The 23,249-nt window shown below is 37.3% G+C and overlaps 1 protein-coding gene across 1 annotated transcript in view; it reads right to left on the bottom strand.

Moving 5' to 3' along the window:
* Window positions 1–2,337: 2,337 nt before the first annotated feature.
* Window positions 2,338–23,249, bottom strand: part of Sytl5 (synaptotagmin like 5) — a 62,080-nt gene continuing 41,168 nt past the window's right edge. The window contains exons 12-15 of the mRNA XM_029472984.1: window positions 10,292–10,400; window positions 8,503–8,638; window positions 4,337–4,545; window positions 2,338–3,032 (exon numbers count right to left, since the gene is read on the bottom strand). Of these exons, the coding sequence (XP_029328844.1) occupies window positions 2,890–3,032; window positions 4,337–4,545; window positions 8,503–8,638; window positions 10,292–10,400 (597 nt within the window). The 3' untranslated portion in view covers window positions 2,338–2,889. The remainder of the gene's footprint in view (window positions 3,033–4,336; window positions 4,546–8,502; window positions 8,639–10,291; window positions 10,401–23,249) is intronic.

Below are 23,249 nucleotides of genomic sequence, written 5' to 3'. Positions count from 1 at the left end.
GAAAGAGCTCGGAAAAGTTAACAGTTCTGCTGAGAATTATCAGAGTCAGAAAGGAAGGAGCAACAATAACTAGAAACAGAAAAACAGAAAAAGTCTGGAGTATGTGAATTTCACACTTCTTTTCATTGATTTTGCTTTGTTTCTGATCTTTCAGAAATACAGGCATCCATGTGCTCATTCCTCATATACATATCTACTTCTATAGAGTAGATACATGTAAATGGCTGGCTGGGTGATTGATATCTATATCAAATAAAATACATATATATTCCAAGACCTTCCTATATATAATTAAAAACAAAAGTCTGTTAAGAGAAGCTATTAAGCATAGATGGCTTAGCCATATTTTCTGTGGCATCTGATAACACTGACTGAACATATTCAGTGGGTGTCTATAAGGTAATAACCTATAGGCATAGAAAAGACTAACACTTACAGTAAATATACTTTCACGTGGAAGTGGTGGGCAAAGCAACTCCATAGTCTTTAAGCGCTTGAATTCTATAATCTTCATACACTATTTTACTTTTGCCAGTGAGTCTCATTATAGTTTAGGCTGATGCTGAACTTGTGGTCCTCTGGAATTAGTCTCCTAAATGCTAGGTTCTGGTTATATACTAACACAGTGTACTTGTATTTTGCACTGGCATTTAGGAAAAGATAGTGAGATGAAAATGTTTACCTTTTATTTACATGAAGAACTAGAGTAAAAATTTAAAAGTATGTCTTTTGTCTATGTGGGTTTTGTTTTATAGAAATACCCAGTTAGATTGGTTTGTGTATTCCCTTACTATGAAGAACATTAAATGCATTCTTAAATCAGTTTTCAAATTTCAAAAAGATATCTAAAAATATGTAACAACTATGGAGAATGAACCTGAACATGATTTCCATTCTCCAATGACTAACATTTATTTGTTGTATTTTAAAGGGTTTGCATGTACTCAAATTAAAAAATGAGCTATGGGGAATTGATTCTGACTCTAGAACATATCTGAACCATGAATTTTGTCTTCTGTATGGGGTGCCATTGAGATAGATTCTGGCCATATAGCCCAGAATAGCTTAAAATTCTCTCTGTAGCAAAGGCTCACCGTGAACTCCTGCTCCTCCTGCCTCCATTTCCAAAGGGCCAGGGCTACAAGTACAACCCATGACATCTGGCATAGACCATGTATGTTTAGGTTTAAATAATCAGACTCTGACCTACTTTCTTGATAAGCATAGAGTCATGTCAAAATTACCTATGAATTAAGTCCAGATTCAGTCAGAGCCACTACATGACCTTGGACAGGTCACCTCAGCTCTTTGGACCACAGGGTTGGAACTCACAAAATGGACAACCAGACTTGGCATCCCTTCTGGCTTTAACTGACTTTGTATCTAAATTTGGTAGTTTATGTTTGGCACCAAAGTGCCAGGACGCAAAATGGGTTCATTACTGGCCTCTGTTTTAGCATCCTTTCTACCACCCTCATTCGTGTCATGGCATCACTGTTGGCAAGGCACATTTCCTTCTTAAACTTTGGACTTAGCAATATGGCTTCCTTTTGACCAATGAAGCATACCACACTTAGGTACTTGAGCAGTGAGACCTATCCAATTATACTTCTGTTACCACCACCCCCAGACTATTCTTCTGGTCCAATGAGGAGAAGAGAGAAGCAGCTGGTTTAGATCTTAGATGCCCAGGCTTGTAAGTAGGAAGCAGAGCTTTCCTAGGCAAATTTCATAGGCATGAGAAAATTAGTTTTCATGTAAAGTCATTGCCTTTTGGGGTGGTTTGTTACTTGCTGTTATCATAGCAGAAGAAAATAATAACTTGGGAAAAGTGAAAGTGAAAGAGAGAACATAGACTTCCTGACTCTCCTACAGCAGCACAGAAGGACAGCACAGTATCTCCCTTTTCACTTAACTAGACTTACTAGTTAACAAAATGTAGAGATATGAATTGACTGGCCCTTATTTATTATTTCCATTTACTGAATAGCTTAAAATATTTGACAAAATATATATTTTGTATTTTCTTATAAAAGAGTCCTCAAATTGCTATATAATCATCAAGGTAACCTGTAACCCTATATTCCAGTTTTTCTATACACATACTGGTATCTGTGGTTTTCATGTGTGTGTGTGTGTGTGTGTGTGTGTGAGAGAGAGAGAGAGAGAGAGAGAGAGAGAGAGAGAGAGAGTGTGTGTTAGAAAGAGAGAGAGACAGAGAGACAGAGAGATCACATGTAACCATTTAGCTATCTTTACCTTGAAAAGGAGGCTGAATTTCACGATGAATTCTGTAGTTACCATAATCCAACCAGTATGTCCTGAAATATTCCCATCTCCATTCTGAAGCTTGCCACTATAACAGCATTCTACCCTATCTTCCAAACCATCCCCAGCATGCTTTGTTTACATCACAGGTCATCCTAGGATAAGAAAAAGGAGGCCTGTATCTTTCTTTGTTATTCATCAAGCACTCTACCTTCTTAATGTTCCCTTCTCTTCTCAAAGTAAATAAACCTTAAGTAACTCAGTTGGAAAAAGCATGGGGAGCCCCAATCTAAACAGTATTTTCTAATAAGCTTGTAACATTTCTATCAATATGTAGCCTATGAATCTTAGCACGGTTTGATTGTTGGAAAGATGGTGTGGTACACTTCCTATTGACTAATAAGGGAAGCCTGCATAGGTGAACATATAAAAAGATATGGGTTTGGTTTTTTTGTTTGTTTTGACAATCAGCAAAAAAAAAATCAGATTTTTTTTTTTTTCAGAGCACTGACGTGTTTCCAATTATGGCCTAATACTCTTTGGTGAATTCACAGTCCTAGTCCTTTCACTGAGAGGAAATAGCTGGCAACCAGGGATGTAGTTTGGGGAGAACTGGTCCTCTCAGAGCCTACATTTCGCCATGCTGGAACGTAGCATGAGAACCCCCTCTACAGATGTCCCAGGGTTGTCAGCCATCTTTTGCCAAAGGCGTTGCTCTTCCCCATGAGAGTCCATCCAGTCCACAGTCTTACCGTAGCTCATACCTGCAGGAGGAAAAGGAAAGGGCAACATTTCACACAAGGGAGTGGACCTCCAGAAGGTAAGGAACAATCTCTGAGGGGAAGTTCTAAGGAGAAATCCTCTTGGCCTCTTCTCAGTTCCCAAATGTAGTGAGGTGCTAAAAGGAATCAGTGTTTTGAAGCCCCCATGACTTCCTTCTGCTTAGGTTGTGCAGAGAAATCAGAATGGCTCTTGATATCTCATTTCTACCCTACCTTGATATCTTAGCAGAAAACTGGTTCATCCAAACCAAGTTAATGTGAGTTCTGATATAAGGATCTCTATTTCTACCACAACTACTTTTCTAACCCTGGAGATTTTGATTTTACTGACATATGCCATACATTCCTTAATGTAAAAAAAAAAATGCTTTCATATAAATGAAGTCTTTCTCAGCCCAAGTGATGCCATGGTATATGGCTAGTCTAAGACGGGATAAAGAGATTTGAGGTGACTCCATAATGCACTCTTAGTGCCAAAGCATTTGACCACTGCAATATGTCTCCTCACCCAGTTTGTACCCTGTTATATTTTATGAGTTATGTGTTTTCATTGTCTGACACACTTCTGGGTTACTGAAAAAATTCACTGCTCTGATTGGCCCCTGGGCAGTCTATAGGCAGTCCTAGGCTATATATGAAACAAACTGAACAAGCACATATACAGCATGCCCTCCCTCCGCCCCCAAAAGTTCTGCTTCAGTTTCTGCATCTGGGTTTCTGCCTTCCATTCCTGCCCTGATTTCCCTTCATGGTAGTCTATAATTTGTGAGGTGAAATATACCCTTTCCTCCCTAAGTTGTTTTTGGTCATTGTCTTCATTATAGCAACAGAAAGCAAGCTAAGACAAATTGCTCGTATGAACAACATTAGGTGTAGTTTGTAGAGAAAATTCAGTTTCCATTCAACTTGATCATAGTTCAGTTGAAGTACTAGACAGTGAAAAGAAGTTGTAGTAATGGTGGTCTTAGGAATCCCTCCTCTCCTATCAAAGTCTCTGTTGTCTTGGAGATTTTTCCTGAGCAAAACCTGAGGTGAGAACCAAAAAAGGACTTGAAATTCACTTACGTGAATGTATTGAAGATTTTTATATGAAGGGACCAAATGTAAATACCTTTTCAACGTAAAGCCTAAGGATACAAGGTTACCATAGAAACACATCCGTGAATACTTCAGGAGTTAGTTATAGCTCAAACTACATAACAATCTACCGCACATCCACATCAGCAGTAACCACATCATTGCTCATTCCCAGACATAGACCAGCTCCAGCTCACCCAGGTCCTTACCACTTCCAGAATTTAAACGAACACCTCCTAGAAAGACGTTGCTGGAAAAGGCCTCCTTGTCCCAGATGGTGAGTTCTAGGCAAGCATTCTTTATATCCTGAGGATACAGGCCACTGAATATGAACATATGGTTCCACTGAGGATTGACACTCTTTTTTACAACAGCAGTTTTGTGCTTGGTGGCTTTGTTATTATCAGGAAGCAGGTAGCTGGAGAGGGAAACAGTCATGGAAAAGTAGGCAAAAAAAAAAAAATATTTGCTACCTTTAAGCTGTCATTTGAATTTCTCACAATTCTTTGGAACTGCATGTGAATGTAATATGCATACTTGATGTCCTCTTCCTGGTTTTTATAAACTTAAATAATATTTTATTTGGAGAGATGACTAGTGCCATAATAGTAAAATGCTCTGCTTTCATTTCTGAATGCAGTTTCTGTCTTTCCAAACCATTTCAAGTATTTGGTTCTCCATCTGGTAAAGAAAAGACCCCCAGTGGTAACCACTATTGAAAGCTTCACTTTGCATCTTCTGGGTCATCTGTTAGCTAATTTGCAGCCACAGTAGATAGTGTTGGCATGTTTTCAGTTTTCTGCCTCAAATGCTGGGTTATTAGGTTATCTGGTTCTAGGTGAGTTTGCTCCCTTATGTTCAGAGCACCTAAAAGTTACTGAACACTAAATGCTTGAGGGTCAATTCTCAATTGGTGGGTTTTTCAAAAGGGTTGGTGAGTTCCCCAGTTCTTTGAGGGATTCTCCTAAGGACTGTTATATGGAGTTCTTGTTGCTTCTCCAGTGGAACTGAACCCTAGTGGTCTACAGTAATAACCTTCCCATTAATATATCTTTTTAATCTACTTCCCGGTCTCTTTTGCATCATGGTCTACATTCTTTCACTGGTGTTTCCTCCAAGCTCTTCTTAGGTAGACTACCTGCATCCTAGGTCCCCTCTATTGTGTTCAAACTCTAAATCACGAATCTCTTTGTGCCTTCTGGAAACATGGTTTAGGAAAGAAAATGAGTGTGCATATGGAATCAGGACATGAGACAATTACAAAAACTACAAGTGAATGTCCAGGAATAAAGAAAGTAACTGTCATGTGGCATTCCGTATTCGCTTATGCTCTCTTGCAACTCATAGAGCCACAGAACTAGGTTCTGACCAATGGGTTACTAGAAGTATCTCTATGAAAAGGTTCTGGGAAGCTTCCTACCAGCCCATATGTGCATAGGACAGCTGAACTTTGCACAGCTAGCTGTCCTGATCCATAGGGAAGATGACCTAAAAAACAACAACAACAACAACAACCACAACAACAACACTTTTTTGGGATAGCCCCCACTCCAGTTGTTCAGGACCTACATGAAGATCAAAGCTGTACATCTGCTACATAAGTATGTGGAAGCCTAGGTCCAGCCCATGTATGGTCTTTGGTTGGAGGTTCAGATTCTGAGAGCCCCAAGTGTCCAGGTTAGCTTACTCCATTGGTCTTTCTGTGGAGTTTCTATCCCCCTTGAGGCCACAATCCTTCCTCCTATTCTTCCATGAGAGTCCCCAAGCTCTATCCACTGCTTGGCTGTGGGTGTCTGCATCTGTCTGAGTCTGCTGGGTGGAGCCTCTCACATGGGATATGTTCTAGTTGAACTGCCTTGTCTGACCTCAGTAAGAGGAAGGAACTAGCTTCACAGAGACTTCAAGTACCAGGGTGGGGCAATACCCAGGAGGCCCTAACTCACTCAGAGGAAAAGGGGAAGGAGGATGGGGGAAGGACTGTGGGAGGGAGTAATTGGGAGAGGGCAGTGAGTGGAACATGAAGTAAATAAGTAAAAAATAAAATAAAATTTGAAAAAATCTACCACTTTTGTCCCTGATAATCAGGGTGTTTCCATATCTGCTTTAGATAAATAATCTTTAGTTATTGTTTATATATGACAAAATACATTTATTTAAATTTTTAATATTTATTTTTTATTCTATATTTGTATGTAGGGGGTGGCAATGCCAATGGCATATATGTAGAGACCAGAGGACAATGTGCAAGAGTCAGATCTCAGTTTTTACCAGAGGGGTTCTAGTTATCAAAATTGGTCCGTGAGGTTTGATGGCAAGCCTATTTCCCTTTACTTGCAGTCCTTGAAAATATAGCTCCATTCATTTTTTAAGGGTGTTATTTATTTATGTTTGTTTCTTTCTTTCTTTGCATGTTGCAGTGGTTTGTATATGGTTGGTTCAGGGAGTGGCACTATTTGAAAGTGTGGCCTTGTTGAAGTAGGTGTGGTCTTGTTGGAGTAGGTGTGTCACTGTGGGTATGGACTTTAAGGCTCCCATCCTAGCTGCCGAGAAGTGAGTATTCCACTCGCAGCTTTCAGATGAAGATGTAGAACTCTCAGTTCCTCCTGCATCATGCATGTCTACTGCTATGCACACACCTTGATGACACTGAACTGAAACTCTGAACCTGTAAGCCAGCCCCAATTAAATGTTATCCTTATGAGAGTTGCCTTGGTCATGGTGTCTGTTCACAGCAGTAAAACCCTAAGACACATGTGTATGGGTGTTTTTCCTACATGTATGTTTATGCACCATAGAGTGGCTGTGGAGACCAAAAGAAGGTATCAGATCTCCTGAGACATAGTTATTGATGGTTGTAAGCACCATGTGGGTGCTGGAAATTGAACTTGGGTCCTCTCTGCAAGAGGTCTCTCCAACTTCTTGTAACATTTTTAAGTTAGCTTAATATTTAAGTATCAATAAGAGAATCTACTAGAATGTTAGTTTAAAAGTACAATGAAATACTGTTCTTTATTATTCTTGTTGGTATCAGGACCTCCGAAACCGGTGACATTACATAGGTGGGACCTGTAGACCTGTTGCCAAGACAACAGCCACAATATTTCCAGAATCCACTTGGCTTACCTCCCACCTTTACCTGTGATTACATCATCATCCACATATAAAGAAAGGCCTCCCCCCCGTTCTCTCTCTCTCTCTTCCCCCCTTCTCTTTCCCCTGCCACCTTGCTCCTCTCTCTCCCAATAAACCTCACATGGAACTGTTTGGCCTGGTGTGGTCCTTCTGAAGCTGTATGATCAAGATCATAACAATTCTTGCTGATAAATTCTCAGGAAGAGAATATAAAAACTGTTCAAACAACATTAAGTTATCCCTAGAAGGCTATCATAGGCGGAACAATATGCTTCCATAAAAGACAGTAAGGAATAGAGTCCTAAAGTGGGTGCTGGGGTTCCTGAGGCAAACTGTAACAGCATGATCCAAAGAAAGTGTTTCTTTTAAGCTAAAGAACATAACCCATCAATGGGGAGACCTTAGTCATCTTTTTCTCCTTGTAATGGCATGGCATTGTACAAACTTGCTTTAACTCCTATGTTTCATGGTGCTCTGTGAGGTCAGCTATTACATCTAATTTAATTTTCAAAGTGCAGCATCTAATACTTAGTATATATACATTTGACTGTTTGCTCGAATGAATGAAAACATATGCTTTTAGCCCAGGTTCCTCTAATTGCATGAGAAGAATTCTCCAATAGTCAGAAACAAGGGATATTTGCTATTTGGATTGCCTAGAATGGGCAAGAATATCCATTTAAAGGGTAGTACTCTTTAAAGAAACTGCCATTTGCTGTATATGGCCTAACTATATATATATATATATATATATATATATATATATATATATATATATGCAATATATAATATATACCTGATAGTCCTTAAGCCTCTCTCACATACTCTCAGGCAGATACTGAAATTTTTCTGCATTTTACAATGTTCCCCAAGAGAGCAAAACAGCAAATATTTAATATTTTGTTTGTTGTACCAAATGATAAAAGAGCAAAAAAAAAAAAGTCTAATTATACATAGAAAATAATGCTTTTTTCCTAAGAAATGAGTCTCCTGGGAAAGTCTTCCAAACTTCAGAGTAGTGGGACCTCAAAAAAAATGTGCTAGAAGCACAGCAAAACCTGGAACACAAACTCTCATCCATACTGACATTGCTTTAGGTATAGGAGCAAGGACTTAAGGATAGTTCTTCCAAAGTACACCCAATAAGCAGAGTGTGGGCCTCTCACAAATACCATTGTCTAATGGCTCATAGTTCCCTTCCACACCAGTGAGTGTTATCTGAGATGAGCTAAAGCAAAATTACCCCTTGACGAAGCTGTCAGAAGTGCCTCCTGATTTTACCGCTGTCAGATTCTTTGCTTTTTTGATGAACACTTCAAGTATTCCCCCAGAAATGGCAGATGACTCTTTCTTCTTTCCCTTTTTAAAGATCTTCTTTTCTGCACAAACCAATGAAAGAAGAGGTGGTGGAGGTTAGAGATTCTACTTCACAATTTCCAAAGGGCATCTACAAATAATTACTTTCTTTTCTGACAATCAAGCTTTTTTGTTATTATATATAAACAATATATATATAAATAATATATAAATATTTATGAAGGTTTCTATCCTAATAGACTTCTGCATAAGTCTTTCATTTTTGTCTATACTAAAAAATAAAGACATAAATTAAAACAAGTAAATAATTTTATTTTTAATTTAAATTTAATTTAAATATAAATTAAATAAATAAATAAAAATGTAAAGTTTGAAAATTTCATACCTGTGTAGATTACTTCTTGATTATAACCACCAGTACTCTCCTTCTCCAGTTCCTTCCAGTACTCCCATAATATATTTCACTCATAAAGTCATTGCCTCTCTTTAATTTTTATTTATTTTCTTTTTAAAAAATTTAACCACAGCCCTGTAAAGCTTCTAAAGGAATGGAATGGAAAACATCCTTCCTAGCCCACCATCCTATTCTTACTAAGAGTTATGGTGAAAGCCAGACACAGAGAGACATTTCTATGACTTTGATATATTAAACTAACTTAACAAAGGGAAGAGTCTATAACTTCCATTTTATAAATTGTCAGCTTCAGGCAAGGTCAGCTCTAGATTCAGTTAAATTTTGGGTTTGGGAGAAAACTTTTTCACTTCCCATACTTATTCTGATGTAATAGGTTCAACATGAGCAATAACCACTATGTGACTACCACCTTTATTTAATACTCTTTGAAATACCTTATATGTATCAATTTAATCTTCACAACATTATTTTTAATAATTTTCTTTTATTTCTAAAATTATAATTATATCATTTCATCCTGCCCTTTCCTCCATCCAAACTCTCCCATACATCCCTTCATGCTCTCTTTCAAATTCATGGTCTCTTTTTTCATTGAGTGTTATTGCATGCATATGTGTATATACACATACATATATTCCTTTCTATAACCTGATCAGTCTGAATAATGTTACTTGCCTGTTTTCAAGGATGACCTCCCGGCATTGCCAAAATGGATGGGGTAAAGACCATAAGGCTTCATTCAACCCAACACAAAGAACTACAGACACTGCTCATTTGACATAAGAAAACTCAGACCATGAGATGAGTTACTTTCACAGGGAAAGACTGAGGAAAGTGGCCATGAATAGCAAGATAAAGGTAGCTGCCTAAGATGTTAATGGAAGGAGGAAAAAACCAGAAAAAATTCAAATTGATCTCATCTGGATTTTCCCTTTGTTTTTTTGTGTCTTATGCCAGATATTTTTCTTTACTTCAGACTCCCTGAGTAGCTGTAAATGAGTCCATAGAGCAGCGTCCTAGAACCCCCTCCCCTCACATAAGAGATCTTTCCTACTTTGGGAAAGATTGTGTATCTTTTGAACTGATGAGTAATGAGTCTCCCCATCAGGGTTGGTTTCTAAGTATGGGTTTTCTTCATGTATTCCTGTTCTCTAAATACATTATAGTATGTACTTAACTCTCAAAAGACAGTTACTCCAACTTTATTTCATTGTTGTATTAGGAAAGTAACCCTAAACTCTACTTACACAGTTGTATAAACAGAATGTTACTGATCAAGGATATTGATTTTTTACCCTACCTTGACGTTGTCCTGCTGGGAATATTAGGTTCTCCTCTGGAGGAATATAACGCAAAACAATGGTTAGCTCTCCTTTGTATTGAAGGCTAATATCAGGAGCCAACTCCACCTTACCAAGAAGAGATAAGTAAAAGTAAGTTAGAATACTGCATATCATCTTGTTAAAAGACAACTCAAGACTGCCTGTCTAGTGGTGGAACTGTTTGTTATGTGGTCCTCACCCATATAAATCATTATTCAACAAAATTCCCTCTTTTCAGATGACCCTAGCTTGTTGACAAAACAAAAACAAAAACAAAAACAAAACAAAACAAAACAAAAACCAAAAAACCAGTGCATTTTGTAACATAATAATATATGAAATATAGTTAAAGTGTAGAGTCCTTTTGAAGTCTGAACATATATATTGGGGGTATATCCACAGCATCATTTTTATTATCCAACTAATTTCTGCTCAGAAAAGCATAGTAGAATTTAACTCAGGTTTTGTTTTGGGTTTTGTTTTTTGAGACAGGGTTTCTCTGTGTAGCCCTGGCTGTCCTGGAACTCACTCTATAGACCAGGCTGGCCTCGAACTCAGAAATTCACCTGCCTCTGCCTCCCAAGTGCTGGGATTAAAGGCGTGTGCCACCACTGCCCAGCTTAACACAGTTTTAAGTAATCTTCCTATAACATCCAAACTGCTTACTTTTTCCTAAGGCCACCTTTATAAGACTTTGGGGATGCAAAGCCATTTAAGACCGTGCTCAAATGGAGTTTGGAAGCTGTGTTAAACTACACACATTTCAAATTCACCAGATTAATGAGCAGAATAACCTCTACAAAGAAAATGTATTTCCCTCTGATAAAGCCATGCTCACAAAGAGTTAGCTATATAAATCTCTAAGGTTGTTAATGGCAGGCACATTTGCAGTGGTAAGTATATAAACCAATAAGTATATAATTCAATATTACATACTTTGATTTGTGTACAAAGACAGCTGTCACAATAGAAATGAAGTTAAACACTTTAGGGAAACAAATATGTGAATGCAAAGTTATTTCTGGTTTTTGTGGCCATGATTGGCCCAAATACAACTCTTCATTTAAATACAATGCTTATATCTGAGAGTGATTAAATGGAGAATACTATGACTGGTACATACACAGTCCTTCATTTGCATTGTATGGCTATTGTGACTTGGCTACAAGTAAGTGTGTTAATTGGTTTAAACTTAAACCTTCGTTTGCATAAGATATTTGCTTTTAACTGGTACAAAACATTCTTTGGATTGGTCTAAACACAAACCTTCATTTGAATAAGATACTTATGCCATTAGTAAAGGTAAACAATTTTGTTATTGGTGCATACACAATCCTTCATTTGCATAGTAAGGCTATCATGACTGATTTAAAAGTGAATAGTGTGATTAGTCCATACACAAGCCTTCATTTGCATAATATGCTTACTTCTGACACTAGAAGGAGAATGCTCTGATTGGTGAAAACACAGTCCTTCATTTTTGTAGAAATTTTATTGTGACTTGGCTAAAAATAAGTGCTTTGATTGGTTTAAACATAAGCAATCATTTACATAAGAAGTTTGGTTTTAACTATAACAATCAATTTTTATTGGTCTAATACAAGCTGCCATAGGTATAAGATGCTGTTGGTAGCAATAAAAGTAAACAATGTTGTGGGGAATCATATAAGTCCTAATTAGCATTCTCTAATACAGTTATTTTGAAATGGAAATTATCTGGTAAGTAATCTACATAGAATTAACTATGTTATACCTAACTACATGGAATCTAACTTTTATTTGTTATTCTGGTTGTTTTCTATACTTTCATAAATGAACTCTAAATGAAGGCTTTAATCATGTCAAACACATGGACTACAAAGAACTTGTATAAATTTTACCTCAGCTAATATATTTTTCCATTAATGTACTTTGGAAAGTAATCTTACTTTCAGGAAACAAACTACATTTTATTTGGTTTAAAATGGCCTCTTATTGCTCTTTGTTATGTAAACACTGAAGATAAGATCTGCTACACCCACTCAAGTATAGTTTGCTTGGTAGGACTAAAGCCTGAAAGCAGTCATGAGGCAAAGAGTTTCAAGGAAACTTTACCTCCTGGAACCTTGGCATTCCCATAGCACGTATACTCAAACCCTGTCTCTGAGTTAGTCTGATATATGGATGTGTGTGCTTTCTTGTATTATAGGTGCTTCCAAGAAATGATTTTACAAGTACTTAATCAGGTTAAATTTTACTCCCACCCTCTACTTTCTTGATTATTTTGTTCCCCTTTCTAAGTAGGACTGAAGAAACCACTCTTTGGTCTTTCTTCCTTTTGAGCTTCATGTGGTCCATGAGTTGTATCTTGGGTAATCCACACTCTTTTCCTAATACGCAGTGAGGATTTTTTGTGAATGAGTACCTCACTCAGGATGATATTTTCTAGATCCATCCATTTGCCTGTGAATTTCGTGAAGTCATTGATTTTAATAGTTGAGTAGTACTTCATTGTGTAAATGTATCACATTTTCTATATTTATTCTTCCGTTGAGGAACATATGGGTTCTTTCTAGCTTCTGGCTATTATAAATATAGTTGCTATGAACATAGCAGAGCATATGTCCTTATTACATGTTGGAGCATCTTCTGGGTATATGCCCAGGAGAGGTATAGCTGGATCCTCAGGTAGTACTATGTCCAATTTTCTGAGGAACTGCCAGACTGATTTACAGAGTGTTTTCAGTAGCTTGCAATCCCACTAGCAATGAAGGAGTGTTCCTCTTTCTCCATATCCTCGCCAGCATCTGCTGTTACCTGAGTTTTTGATCTTGGCCATTCTGACTGGTGTGAGGTGGAATCTCAGTGTATTTTTGATTTGCATTTCCCTGATGACTAAGGGTGTTGAACATTTCTTTAGGTACTTCTTGGCCGTTTGAGTTTCTTCAATTGAGAATTCTCTGTTTAGCCCTGTTTCTCAATTTTTAATAGGGTTATTTGTTTCTCTGGAGTCTAACTTCTTGAGATTTTGTATATATTGGATATTATCCCTCTATTAGATGAAGGATGGGCAAAGATCTTTTCCCAATCTGTTGATTGCCATTTTGTCCTATTGACAGTGTTTTTTGCTTTACAGAAGCTTAGCAATTTTATGAGGTCCCATTTGCCCATACTTAATCTTAGAACATGAGACATTGGTGTTCTGTTCAGGAAAATTTCCCCTATGTACATGCGTTCAAGATTTTTCCCCATTTTCTTTCATATTATATTCAGTTTATCTGATTTTATGTGGAAGTCCTTGATTTACTGGGAGATGAGCTTTGTACAGAGAGATAAGAATGGATGAATTTGCATTCTTCTACATGCTGATTGCCATTTGAACTAGCACCATTTGTTGACAATACTGTCTTTTTTCCCACTGGATGGTTTTAGTTCCTTTGTCAAAGATCAAGTGACCATAGGTGTATAGGTTCATTTCTGGGTCTTCAATTCTATTCCATTGATTAACCTGCCTCTCACTGTACCAATGCCATGCAGTTTTAATCATGATTGCTCTATAGTACAACTTGAGGTGAGGGATAGTGATTCCCTCAGTTGTTTTTTCATTGTTGAGAAAAGTTTTTGTTGTCCTGGGTTTTTTGTTATTCCAAGTGAATTTGAGAATTGCTCTTTCTAACTCTATGTAGAATTAGATGGAATTTTAATGGGGATTGCATTGAATCAGTAGATTGCTTTCATCATCTTGATGAAAGCCATTTTGACTATGTTATTCCTGCTAATCCATGAGAATGGGAGATTTTTCCATGTTCTGAGGGTTTTTTGTTGTTGTTGTTGTTGTTTTTAATTAATTAATTTATTTCTTCAAAGACTTGCAGTTCTTGTCATATAGATCTTTCTTTGGTTTGATTAGGGTCACACAAAGATACTTTATATTTATGACTATTATGAAGTGTGTTATTTCCCTAATTTCTTTCTCAACCCAATTATTCTTTGAATAGAAGAAGGCTACTGATTTGTTTGAGTTAATTTTATATCCAGTGACTTTGCTGAAGATGATTATCAGGTTTAGGAATTCTATGGTGGAATTTTTGGGGTCACTTAAGTATAGTATTATATCATTTGCAAATAGTGATATTTTGATTTCTACCTTTCCAATTTGTATCCCTTTGACCTTTTGTCTAAATGCTCTAACTAGAACTTTGAGTACTATATTGAATAGATAGGGAGAGAGTGGACAGCCTTGTCTAGTCCCTGATTTTAGTGGGATTGCTTAAGTTTCTTTCCATTTAGTTTGATGTTGGCTACTGGTTATATGTATATTGCTTTTGTTATGTTTGGGTATGGGATTTGAATTCCTGATCTTTCCAAGACTTTTAACATGAAAGTATGTTGAATTTTGTCAAATGATTTCTCTGCATCTAATGAAATAACCCTGTATATTTTTTTAATTTGAGTTTTGTTATATAGTAGATTATGTTGGTGGATTTCTGTATTGAACCATCTCTGCATCCCTGGGATGAAGCCTACTTGATCATGATGAATGATCATTTTGATGTGTTCTTGGATTCAGTTTGTGAGAATTTTTGAGTATTTTTGCATCAATACTCATAAGGGAAATTAGTCTGAAGTACAATTACTTTGTGGGGTCTTTGTGTGGTTTTGGTATCAGCATAACAGTGAACAATTAGGTAGTGTTCCTTCTGTATGTATTTTGTGGAATAGTTTGAGGAGTATTGGTATTAGGTTTTCTTTGAAGGTCTGATAGAATTCTGCACTAAACCCATCTGCTTGTGGGATTTTTTGATTGGGAGATTTTTTAATGACTGCTTCCATTTCTTTAAGGGTCATGGGACTATTTAGATGGTTCATCTGATTCTGGTTTAACATTGGTATTTGGTATCTGTCTAGAAAATTGTCTATTTCATCCACATTTTCCAGTTTTGTTGAGTATAGATGTTTGTAGTAGGATCTGGTGATTTTTTAAATTTCCTCTATTCTGTTGTTATCTCTCCCTTTTCATTTAAGATTTTGATAGTTTGGATACTGTCCCTGTGCCCTCTGTTTAGTCTGACTAAGGGTTTATCTGTCTTGTTAATTTTCTCAAAGAACCAGCTCCTGATTTTGTTGATTCTTTGTATAGTGTTTGTTTGTTTGTTTCTACTTGGTTGATTTCAGCCCTGAGTTTGATTATTTCCTGTTGTCTATTCTTCTTGGGTGAATTTGCTTTTTTTGTTCTAGAGCTTTCAGACATGCTGTTAAGTTGCTAGTTTATGTTTTCTCCAGTTTCTCTTTAGAGGCATTCAGAGCTGTTAGTTTGGCTCTTAGTATTACTTTCATTGTATTCCATAAGTTTGGATATGTTGTGTCTTCATTTTCATAAAATTCTAAAAAGTCTTTAATTTCTTTCTTCATTTCTTCCTTGACCATAATATCATTGAGTAGGGCACTGTTCAGCTTCCTTATGTACGTGGACTTTCTGTTGTTTCTCTTGCTACTGACACCAGCCTTAGTCTGTGGTGATCTTATAGGATGCATGGGATTATGTCAATCATTTTGCATTTGTTGAGGCCTGTTTTGTGACTGATTATATGCTCAATTTTTGAGAAGGTACCATGAGGTACTGATGAAATATCCTATAGATATTTGTTAAATCCATTTGATTCATAACTTCTGCTAGTTTCACTGTGTCTCTGTTTAGTTCCTGTTTCCATGATCTGTCTATTAATGAGAGTGGGACATTGAAGTCGCCCACTATTATTGCATGAGGTACAATGTGTGCTTTGAGCTTTAGCAAAGTTTCTGTTATGAGTGTGGGTGTCCTTGCATTTGGAGCATAGATGTTCACAATTGAGTGTTCATCTTGGTGGCTTTTTCCTTTGATGTATATGATGTGTCCTTCCTTATATGTTTTGATAATTTTTAGTTGAAAGTAGATTTTATTTGATATTAGAATGGCTACACCAGCTTGTTTCTTGGGACCATTTGCTTGGAAAAATTTTTCCAGCCCTTTACTGTGTGGTAGTGTCTATCTTTGTCACTGAGGTGTGTTTCCTCTATGCAGCAAAATGCTGGGTCCTGTTTACATATCCAGTATATTAATCTATGTCTTTTTATTGGGGAATTGAGTCCATTGATGTTAAGAGATATTAAGGAATGGTGATTGTTGCTTCCTGTTACTTTTTTTGTTAGAGGTGGAATTATGTTTGTGTGGTTCTCGTCTTTTGGGTTTATTTGACTTTTCTTTCAATGTGTTCTATGGTATCTTCTGCCCCTGAGATTCTCTCTTGTATCTCTTGTATTCTCTTTTTGATGCTTGCATCTATGTCTCCTGATCTCTTTCCTGGGTTTTCTATCTCCAGGGTTGTCTCCCTTTGTGATTTCTTATTGTTTGTATTTCTAATTTTAGATCCTGGATCATTTTGTTTAATTCCTTCACTTTTGTGTGTGTGTGTTTTGCTGTAATTTTTTAATGATTTTTCGTGTTTCTTCTTTATGTACTTCTTCTACCTGTTTACCTGTGTTCTTTTGTATTTCTTTAGGGGAGATATTTATGTCCTTCTTAAAGTCCCCTATCATCATCATGAGATGTGATTTTAAATCAGAGTCCTGTTTTTCCAGTGTCTTGCAGTTTCCAGGTTGCTGTGGTGGGAGAAATGTGTTCTGATGATTCCAATTAGCCTTGGTTTCTTTTTCTTCTGTTCTTGCTCTTCCCTCTTGCCATCTAGTTATCACTGGTGTTAGCTGGTCTTGCTTTCTCTGTCTGTGACTTGTTGCTCCTATAAGCCTGTTGGTCAGCACTCCTGGGAGACCAGTTCTCTCTGGGAGAAATTTGGATATTGAGAGCTGGGCACAGGGTGAGTTCCAGTGTGCAGACAGATGCTGCAGGAAATATTAAAAAAATAAACTGGGACCCTTCTGTCCCTTCTACTTCTTCTGCCAGGGCCTTGCTGCTGAGGCAGGCTCCAAGTTGATCTGCTCCAGTGAAGACACCACATTCTGGTCCATCCTAGAGGACCTGTTGCACTCAGAAAAGTTGAGGACCCTCTGTACTCAGAGCAGTTGAGTGTTTGCTGCACTCAAAGCACTTGGACAATAGCTTGACTGCTCCACTGAAGACCCAACAGTCTGAAGGCCTCCCAGGAGATCTACTGCAGCAAGGGCAACAGATCAGCAGCTTCTCTGCCCTGTGAAGTGCTTCCAGTTGGAACCTCTCACCGGTGGTCTGATACAGCCAGGGCCACAGGCCTACCGGAGACCCAGACCAACAAACACCAGGAATATCCAGATGGCGAAAGGCAAGCACAAGACCATAAGCAACAGAAGCCAAAATACATGGGAATCCCACCACAACATCCCTGAATACACCAACAGACCTGAAAACCAGGAATGTGTCCTAAAATCCTAGCTTATGAAGATAATAGAGTCTTTTAAGTAGGATATCAATAATTCACTGATTGAAATACATGAAAACACAGGGGAAAAAGGTGAAGAAAATGAATAAAGCAATCCAAGACCTAAAAGTGGAAGTAGGAACAATAAAGAAAACACAAATGGAGGCAAACCTGGAAATAGAAAACCTAGGAATTCCAGGTGTATTACCAACAGAATACAAGATATTGAACAGAGAATCTCAAGTGTAAAAGGTACAGTTGAAGAGATTGACAAAACTGTCAAAGAAAATTCAAAATATAAAAAAATTCCTGACCCAAACCATCTAAGAAATTCAGGAAACATTGAAAAGACCAATTCTAATGATAATCAGAATGGAGGAGAAGAAAGACTCCTAACTCATTTTCATGTTATGGTTACTTTTGTATGTGATCAAATGGAGAATGCTGTGATCGGTTCTTATAGAGACCATCATTTGCAAAGAAAGGCCATTGTGTCTAGATTAGTGTGAGTGTTCTGACTGGTACAAATACTAGCCTTCTTTTTCACTAAATGATTACTTCCTTATGTGTTCAAATGGAGCATTCTGTGATTGGTGCATTCACAGACCTTCATTTGCATAGCAAGGCCATTATGACTGGTTTAAACTATGTGTTGTGAATGGTGGAAAAACAAGCCTTCATTTGAATTGACTCCTTATTTCTCTATGTGATGAGATGGAGAATGATTTGATTGGTGCATACAGGTACCTTCATCTGCATAGCAAGACCATTGGTCCAAATACAAGTCTTCATTTGCATTTCATGATTACTTCTGTATGTGCTCAAGTGGAGAATGCTTTCAATAGTACATATATAGACATCCATTCGCATAGTAAGGCCATTGTGACAGGTTTTAACTGAGTGTTGTGATTGGTCCCAATAGAAGCCATCATTTGCATTGACTGCTTACTTCTCTATGTGATAAGATGGAGTATGTTTTGATTGGTGCATACAGAGACCTTTATTTGTATAGCAAGGCCATTGTGACAGGTTTAAAGTGTTCTGATTGGTACAAAACAAAGCCTTCATTTGCATTTACTGCTTACTTATAAATGCAATAAAATGGGGAATGCTGTGATTGGTGCATACAGAGACCATCATTGTGTAACAAAGCCATGTGTCTGGATGTGAGAATTCTAACTGGCTCAAATTGAATGATTACTTCTGACAGTGATCAAATAAAGATCACTGTTATTGGAGTAAATAAAGACTATCATTTGCATGGAAAGACCATTGTGACTGGTTTACAGTGAGTGCTGTCATTGGTCCAAATACAAGCTTTCATTTGTATTGAATGCTTACTTCTGTACATGATCAAATGTAGAATGTTGTAATTGGTCCATATATAAACATTCATTTGCATAACAAGGCCATTGTGTTGTGATTAATGGGAGTGTTCTGATTGGTCCAAATAAAAGACATCATTTGCATTGAATGAGTAGTTCTAACACTAATTAAATGAAGATCTCTGTGATTGGTGCATACACAGACATTCATTTGCATATGAATGCTATAGTGAATGATATAAAATAAGTGTTGTGATTGGTCTAAATAGAAGCCTTTGTTTGCATTGAATGCTTACTTCTCTATGTGATCAAATGTAGAATGCTCTGAATGGTACATATATAGACATTCATTTGCATAGCATGGCCATTGTGAAAGGTTTACAGTGAGTATTTTGATTGTTGCAAAAACAAGCCTTCATTTGCACTGACTAATTTCTTCTTCCTCTTCTTCTTCTTCTTCTTCTTCTTCTTCTTCTTCTTCTTCTTCTTCTTCTTCTTCTTCTTCTTCTTCTTCTTCTTCTTCTTCTTCTTCTTCTTCTTCTTCTTCTTCTTCTTCTTCTTCTTCTTCTTTTGGTTTTCGAGACAGGTTTTCTCTGTGTAGCCCTGGCTGTCCTGGAACTCACTATGTAGACCAGACTGGCCTCGAACAGAGAAATCCGCCTGTTTCTGCCTCCCAAGTGTTGGGATTAAAGGCGTGAGCCACCACCATCCACCCACTGATTACTTCTGATCGTGATCAAATGGAGGATATTGTGATTGGTTCTTTTTTGTTTGTTTGTTTTTTGAGACAGGGTTTCTCTGTATAGCCCTGGCTGTTCTGGAACTCACTCTGTAGACCAGGCTGGCCTTGAACTCAGAAATCTGCCTGCCTCTGCCTCCTGAGTGCTGGGATTAAAGGAGTGCGCCACCACACCCGGCTTTTGTGATTGGTTCTTATAGAGAGCATCATTTGCAAAGAAAGGCCATTGTGTCTAGATTAATGTGAGTATTCTGACTGGTCCAAATTGAAGCCATCATTGAATTGAATGCTTACTTCTGATAGTGATCAAATGAAGATTCCTATTATTGGAGCATATAAAGGCCATCATTTGCATAGAAAGGCCTTTGTGACTGGTTTAAAGTGAGTGGTGTGACTGGTCCAAATACATGTCTTCTTTTGCATTGAATGAATGATTACTTCTGTATGTGATCAAATGGAGAATGTTGTGGTTGGTCCATATAGAGACCATCATTTGCAAAGAAAGGTCATTGTGTCTAGATTAGTGTGAGTGTTGTGATTGAACTAATAGAAGGCTTCATTTGCTTTGAATGTTTACTTCTGTATGTGTTCAAATGGAGAATGCTGTGATTGCTATATTCACAGACCTTCATTTACATAGCAAGGACATTGTTTCTGGATTAATGTAAATGTTGTCATTGGTCCAAATGCATACCATCATTTGCATTAAATGTTTACTTTGTATGTGATCAAAAGCAGAATGCTGTGATTGGTACAGATAGAGACCATCATTTGCATAGAAAGGCCATTGTGAATTGTTTAAATGAGGTGTTATGATTGGTCCAAATACAAGCCTTCATTTACATTGACTGATTACTTCTGTATGTGATCAAATGATGAATGATGTGATTGGTTCATACAGAGACCATCATTTGCAAAGAAAGGTCATTGTATCTAGATTAATGTCATTGTTGTGATTGGACTAATAGAAACCTTCATTTGCAGTGAATGCTTACTTCTGTATGTGATCAAATAGAGAATGGTGTGAAAGGTGCATGCATAGGCCTTCATTTGCATAGCAAGGACATGGTGACAGGTTAAATTGAGTGTTGTGATTAGTGCAACAACAAGCCCTCATTTTCATTGACTGCTTGCTTCTGTATGTGATGAAATGGGAATGTTTTGATTGGTACATATAGATACTGTCATTTGCACAGCAAGTTAGGGTTAGTGGTATGAGTGGTCCAAATACAAGCCTTCATTTGCCATGAATACTTAACTTCTATCATTGAACATGTGGAAAATTTTAATTGGTGCAAAAATATTTCTTCAATTGTAATATAGTTTTATTGTGGCCACTTTTAAACTGAGTTCTGTGATTGTTCCACATCTAACAGTATTGTGACTTGGCTAACAGTGCTTTGATTGTTAAACATAAACCTTTATTTCCACTAGAGACTTGGTTTTATCTGGGCATAATGCATAGTAGGGCTTCTATGAATGGTTTAAAAGTAAGTGGTGTGATTAGTTCAAATACAAAACTTCATTTGCCTGAGATGCCTCCAGTCACTTGCAAAAAGCTGGCATTCTCATGATTTTTCAAAACAGTAACCTTCATTTGTCTGAATGATTTTAATTACTGGATGTATGTCATTATGCCATATTTGCTGTAAGAAGAAATTTATTCACATAGAAGTCTTGCTGTTACTAGTGTAAGACTGATGATGCTTCAGTTGGTTCAACACAACTTTCCTTTGTATAATAGGCTTGCTGTGATTGGTACAGAATGAACTGGCAAGAAAGGACAGTGCTATGTTCGGTTCCAACATAAACTTTCATTTGTATGAAAGTTTTCTTGTCACTTGAGGAAAACATAGTGCTGTGATTAGTATCAAGATATTCATTTGCATGAGACGTTTTTGATTGATCCAAATGTTCTGTGCCTGTTTTTCCCTGTAGAAGCAAACTGTTGTATGCATTAGGTGAGCCAAGTGGTAAATCTCCTTATGTTATCTCCCATGGAGATGCAATATTAAATACAATGAAAATATTCTCTCAATTTGTTCTGTTTTTGCCTACATTTAGTAGAGAGGGCTAAGATGCAAGGAAAGAGGCTGCAGAGCCAGTGGAGTAGCAGTGACTACAGAGGCAGCAGAACATCCTTTGAGAAACCAGCAGAAAGAGCCAGGAAAGTAGACGGCTGCGAGCGGCATCTGAGGAGGCATAGATGAGTGGAAGGAAGGGCAAGCAACAAAAGTAGCCAAGAGGCTAGCTGTGTAGGTTGCTGCAATACAAGTGACACAGCAAGACCTGTGGCCAGCAGCAGCAGCAGCAGCAGCAGCAGCAGCAACAGCAGCAGCAGCAGCAGCAACCACAATAACAACAGTGAGACTGTGGCAATAGATGCATCCTGAGCATCTTTCCTTTCCTTTCCTTTCCTTTCCTTTCCTTTCCTTTCCTTTCCTTTCCTTTCCTTTCCTTTCCTTTCCTTTCCTTTCCTTTCCTTTCNCTTTCCTTTCCTTTCCTTTCCTTTCCTTTCCTTTCCTTTCCTTTCCTTTCCTTTCCTTTCCTTTCCTTTCCTTTCCTTTCCTTTCCTTTCCATACTAATACAAATAGTTGAACAGCTTGAAAGAGTACAAAGGTAAGGCCTTTGTATGTAAAATAAAAGAAGCAGAAAGTATAGAGAGCTGCAGTTTAAGAAGGATGGAAGGTCTTAAAGAGCCAGAGAAAGGAAACTGCCATTATTATTCACTAGAAGGGTTCCATAGGAATATCTTTAGCACATAAGCTTCTTAGATATCCATACATAGGCATACAGCACAATTGTAAAGCAGTGAGAAATTTTGATATGTAAGTTGTAGTGTTATTTATTGACAAGAGCAGAAAAGTCTAGAGTCCTTGGGCCCATGTAAGATTTATAACACTTTTGTAACTGAGGATCAGAGATTCTTTAAGTCTGTCTATTTACAAACTACATTTACAGAATAAGGGTCACGATATCCATGGCCTACATGAGAGCCATACTGGAGTTACATGCTTCTGCCATTTACTTCTGTTAAACACCAAGTGATACAACAGCTATATAAATAAATAAATAAATAAATAAATAAATAAATAAATAAATAAAACAGTTCTTGGCTAGTTTCTTCTTGTCTATGATACTGGCAGAGCAAAAGTAACCGAGATTACTTGTAACAATACTATGTAAAAATGATTTAAGCCATCGACAACTGCTAAGTCTGCCAACAGTTTTATGCTAAATCTTTGCATTAAGTTACAAATGCTCAATTGTAAATGATCAAATGGTTCCCATATATAAAAATATCAGAACAACTTTATGATGTCTTCCTTCTCTATCACATTCATTTCAGCCATGTGCTTACTATTATGTAATATTTTAAAAAAATTAAACTTTAGTTCATACAGGCCAAATATAACTCCTAAGATGTTTATAATGTATTTTCACCAACTTTAAGGCTAGTAGTTTAACTCAACCAGTAAGTTGAATTTAATTTCTAAGTCT

Source organism: Mus caroli, chromosome X (assembly GCF_900094665.2).
Source record: "Mus caroli chromosome X, CAROLI_EIJ_v1.1, whole genome shotgun sequence".
Classification (NCBI taxonomy): Eukaryota; Metazoa; Chordata; class Mammalia; order Rodentia; family Muridae; genus Mus; species Mus caroli.
Note: the sequence above shows the minus strand (reverse complement) of the source record. Positions and strands in the feature narration are given on the sequence as shown.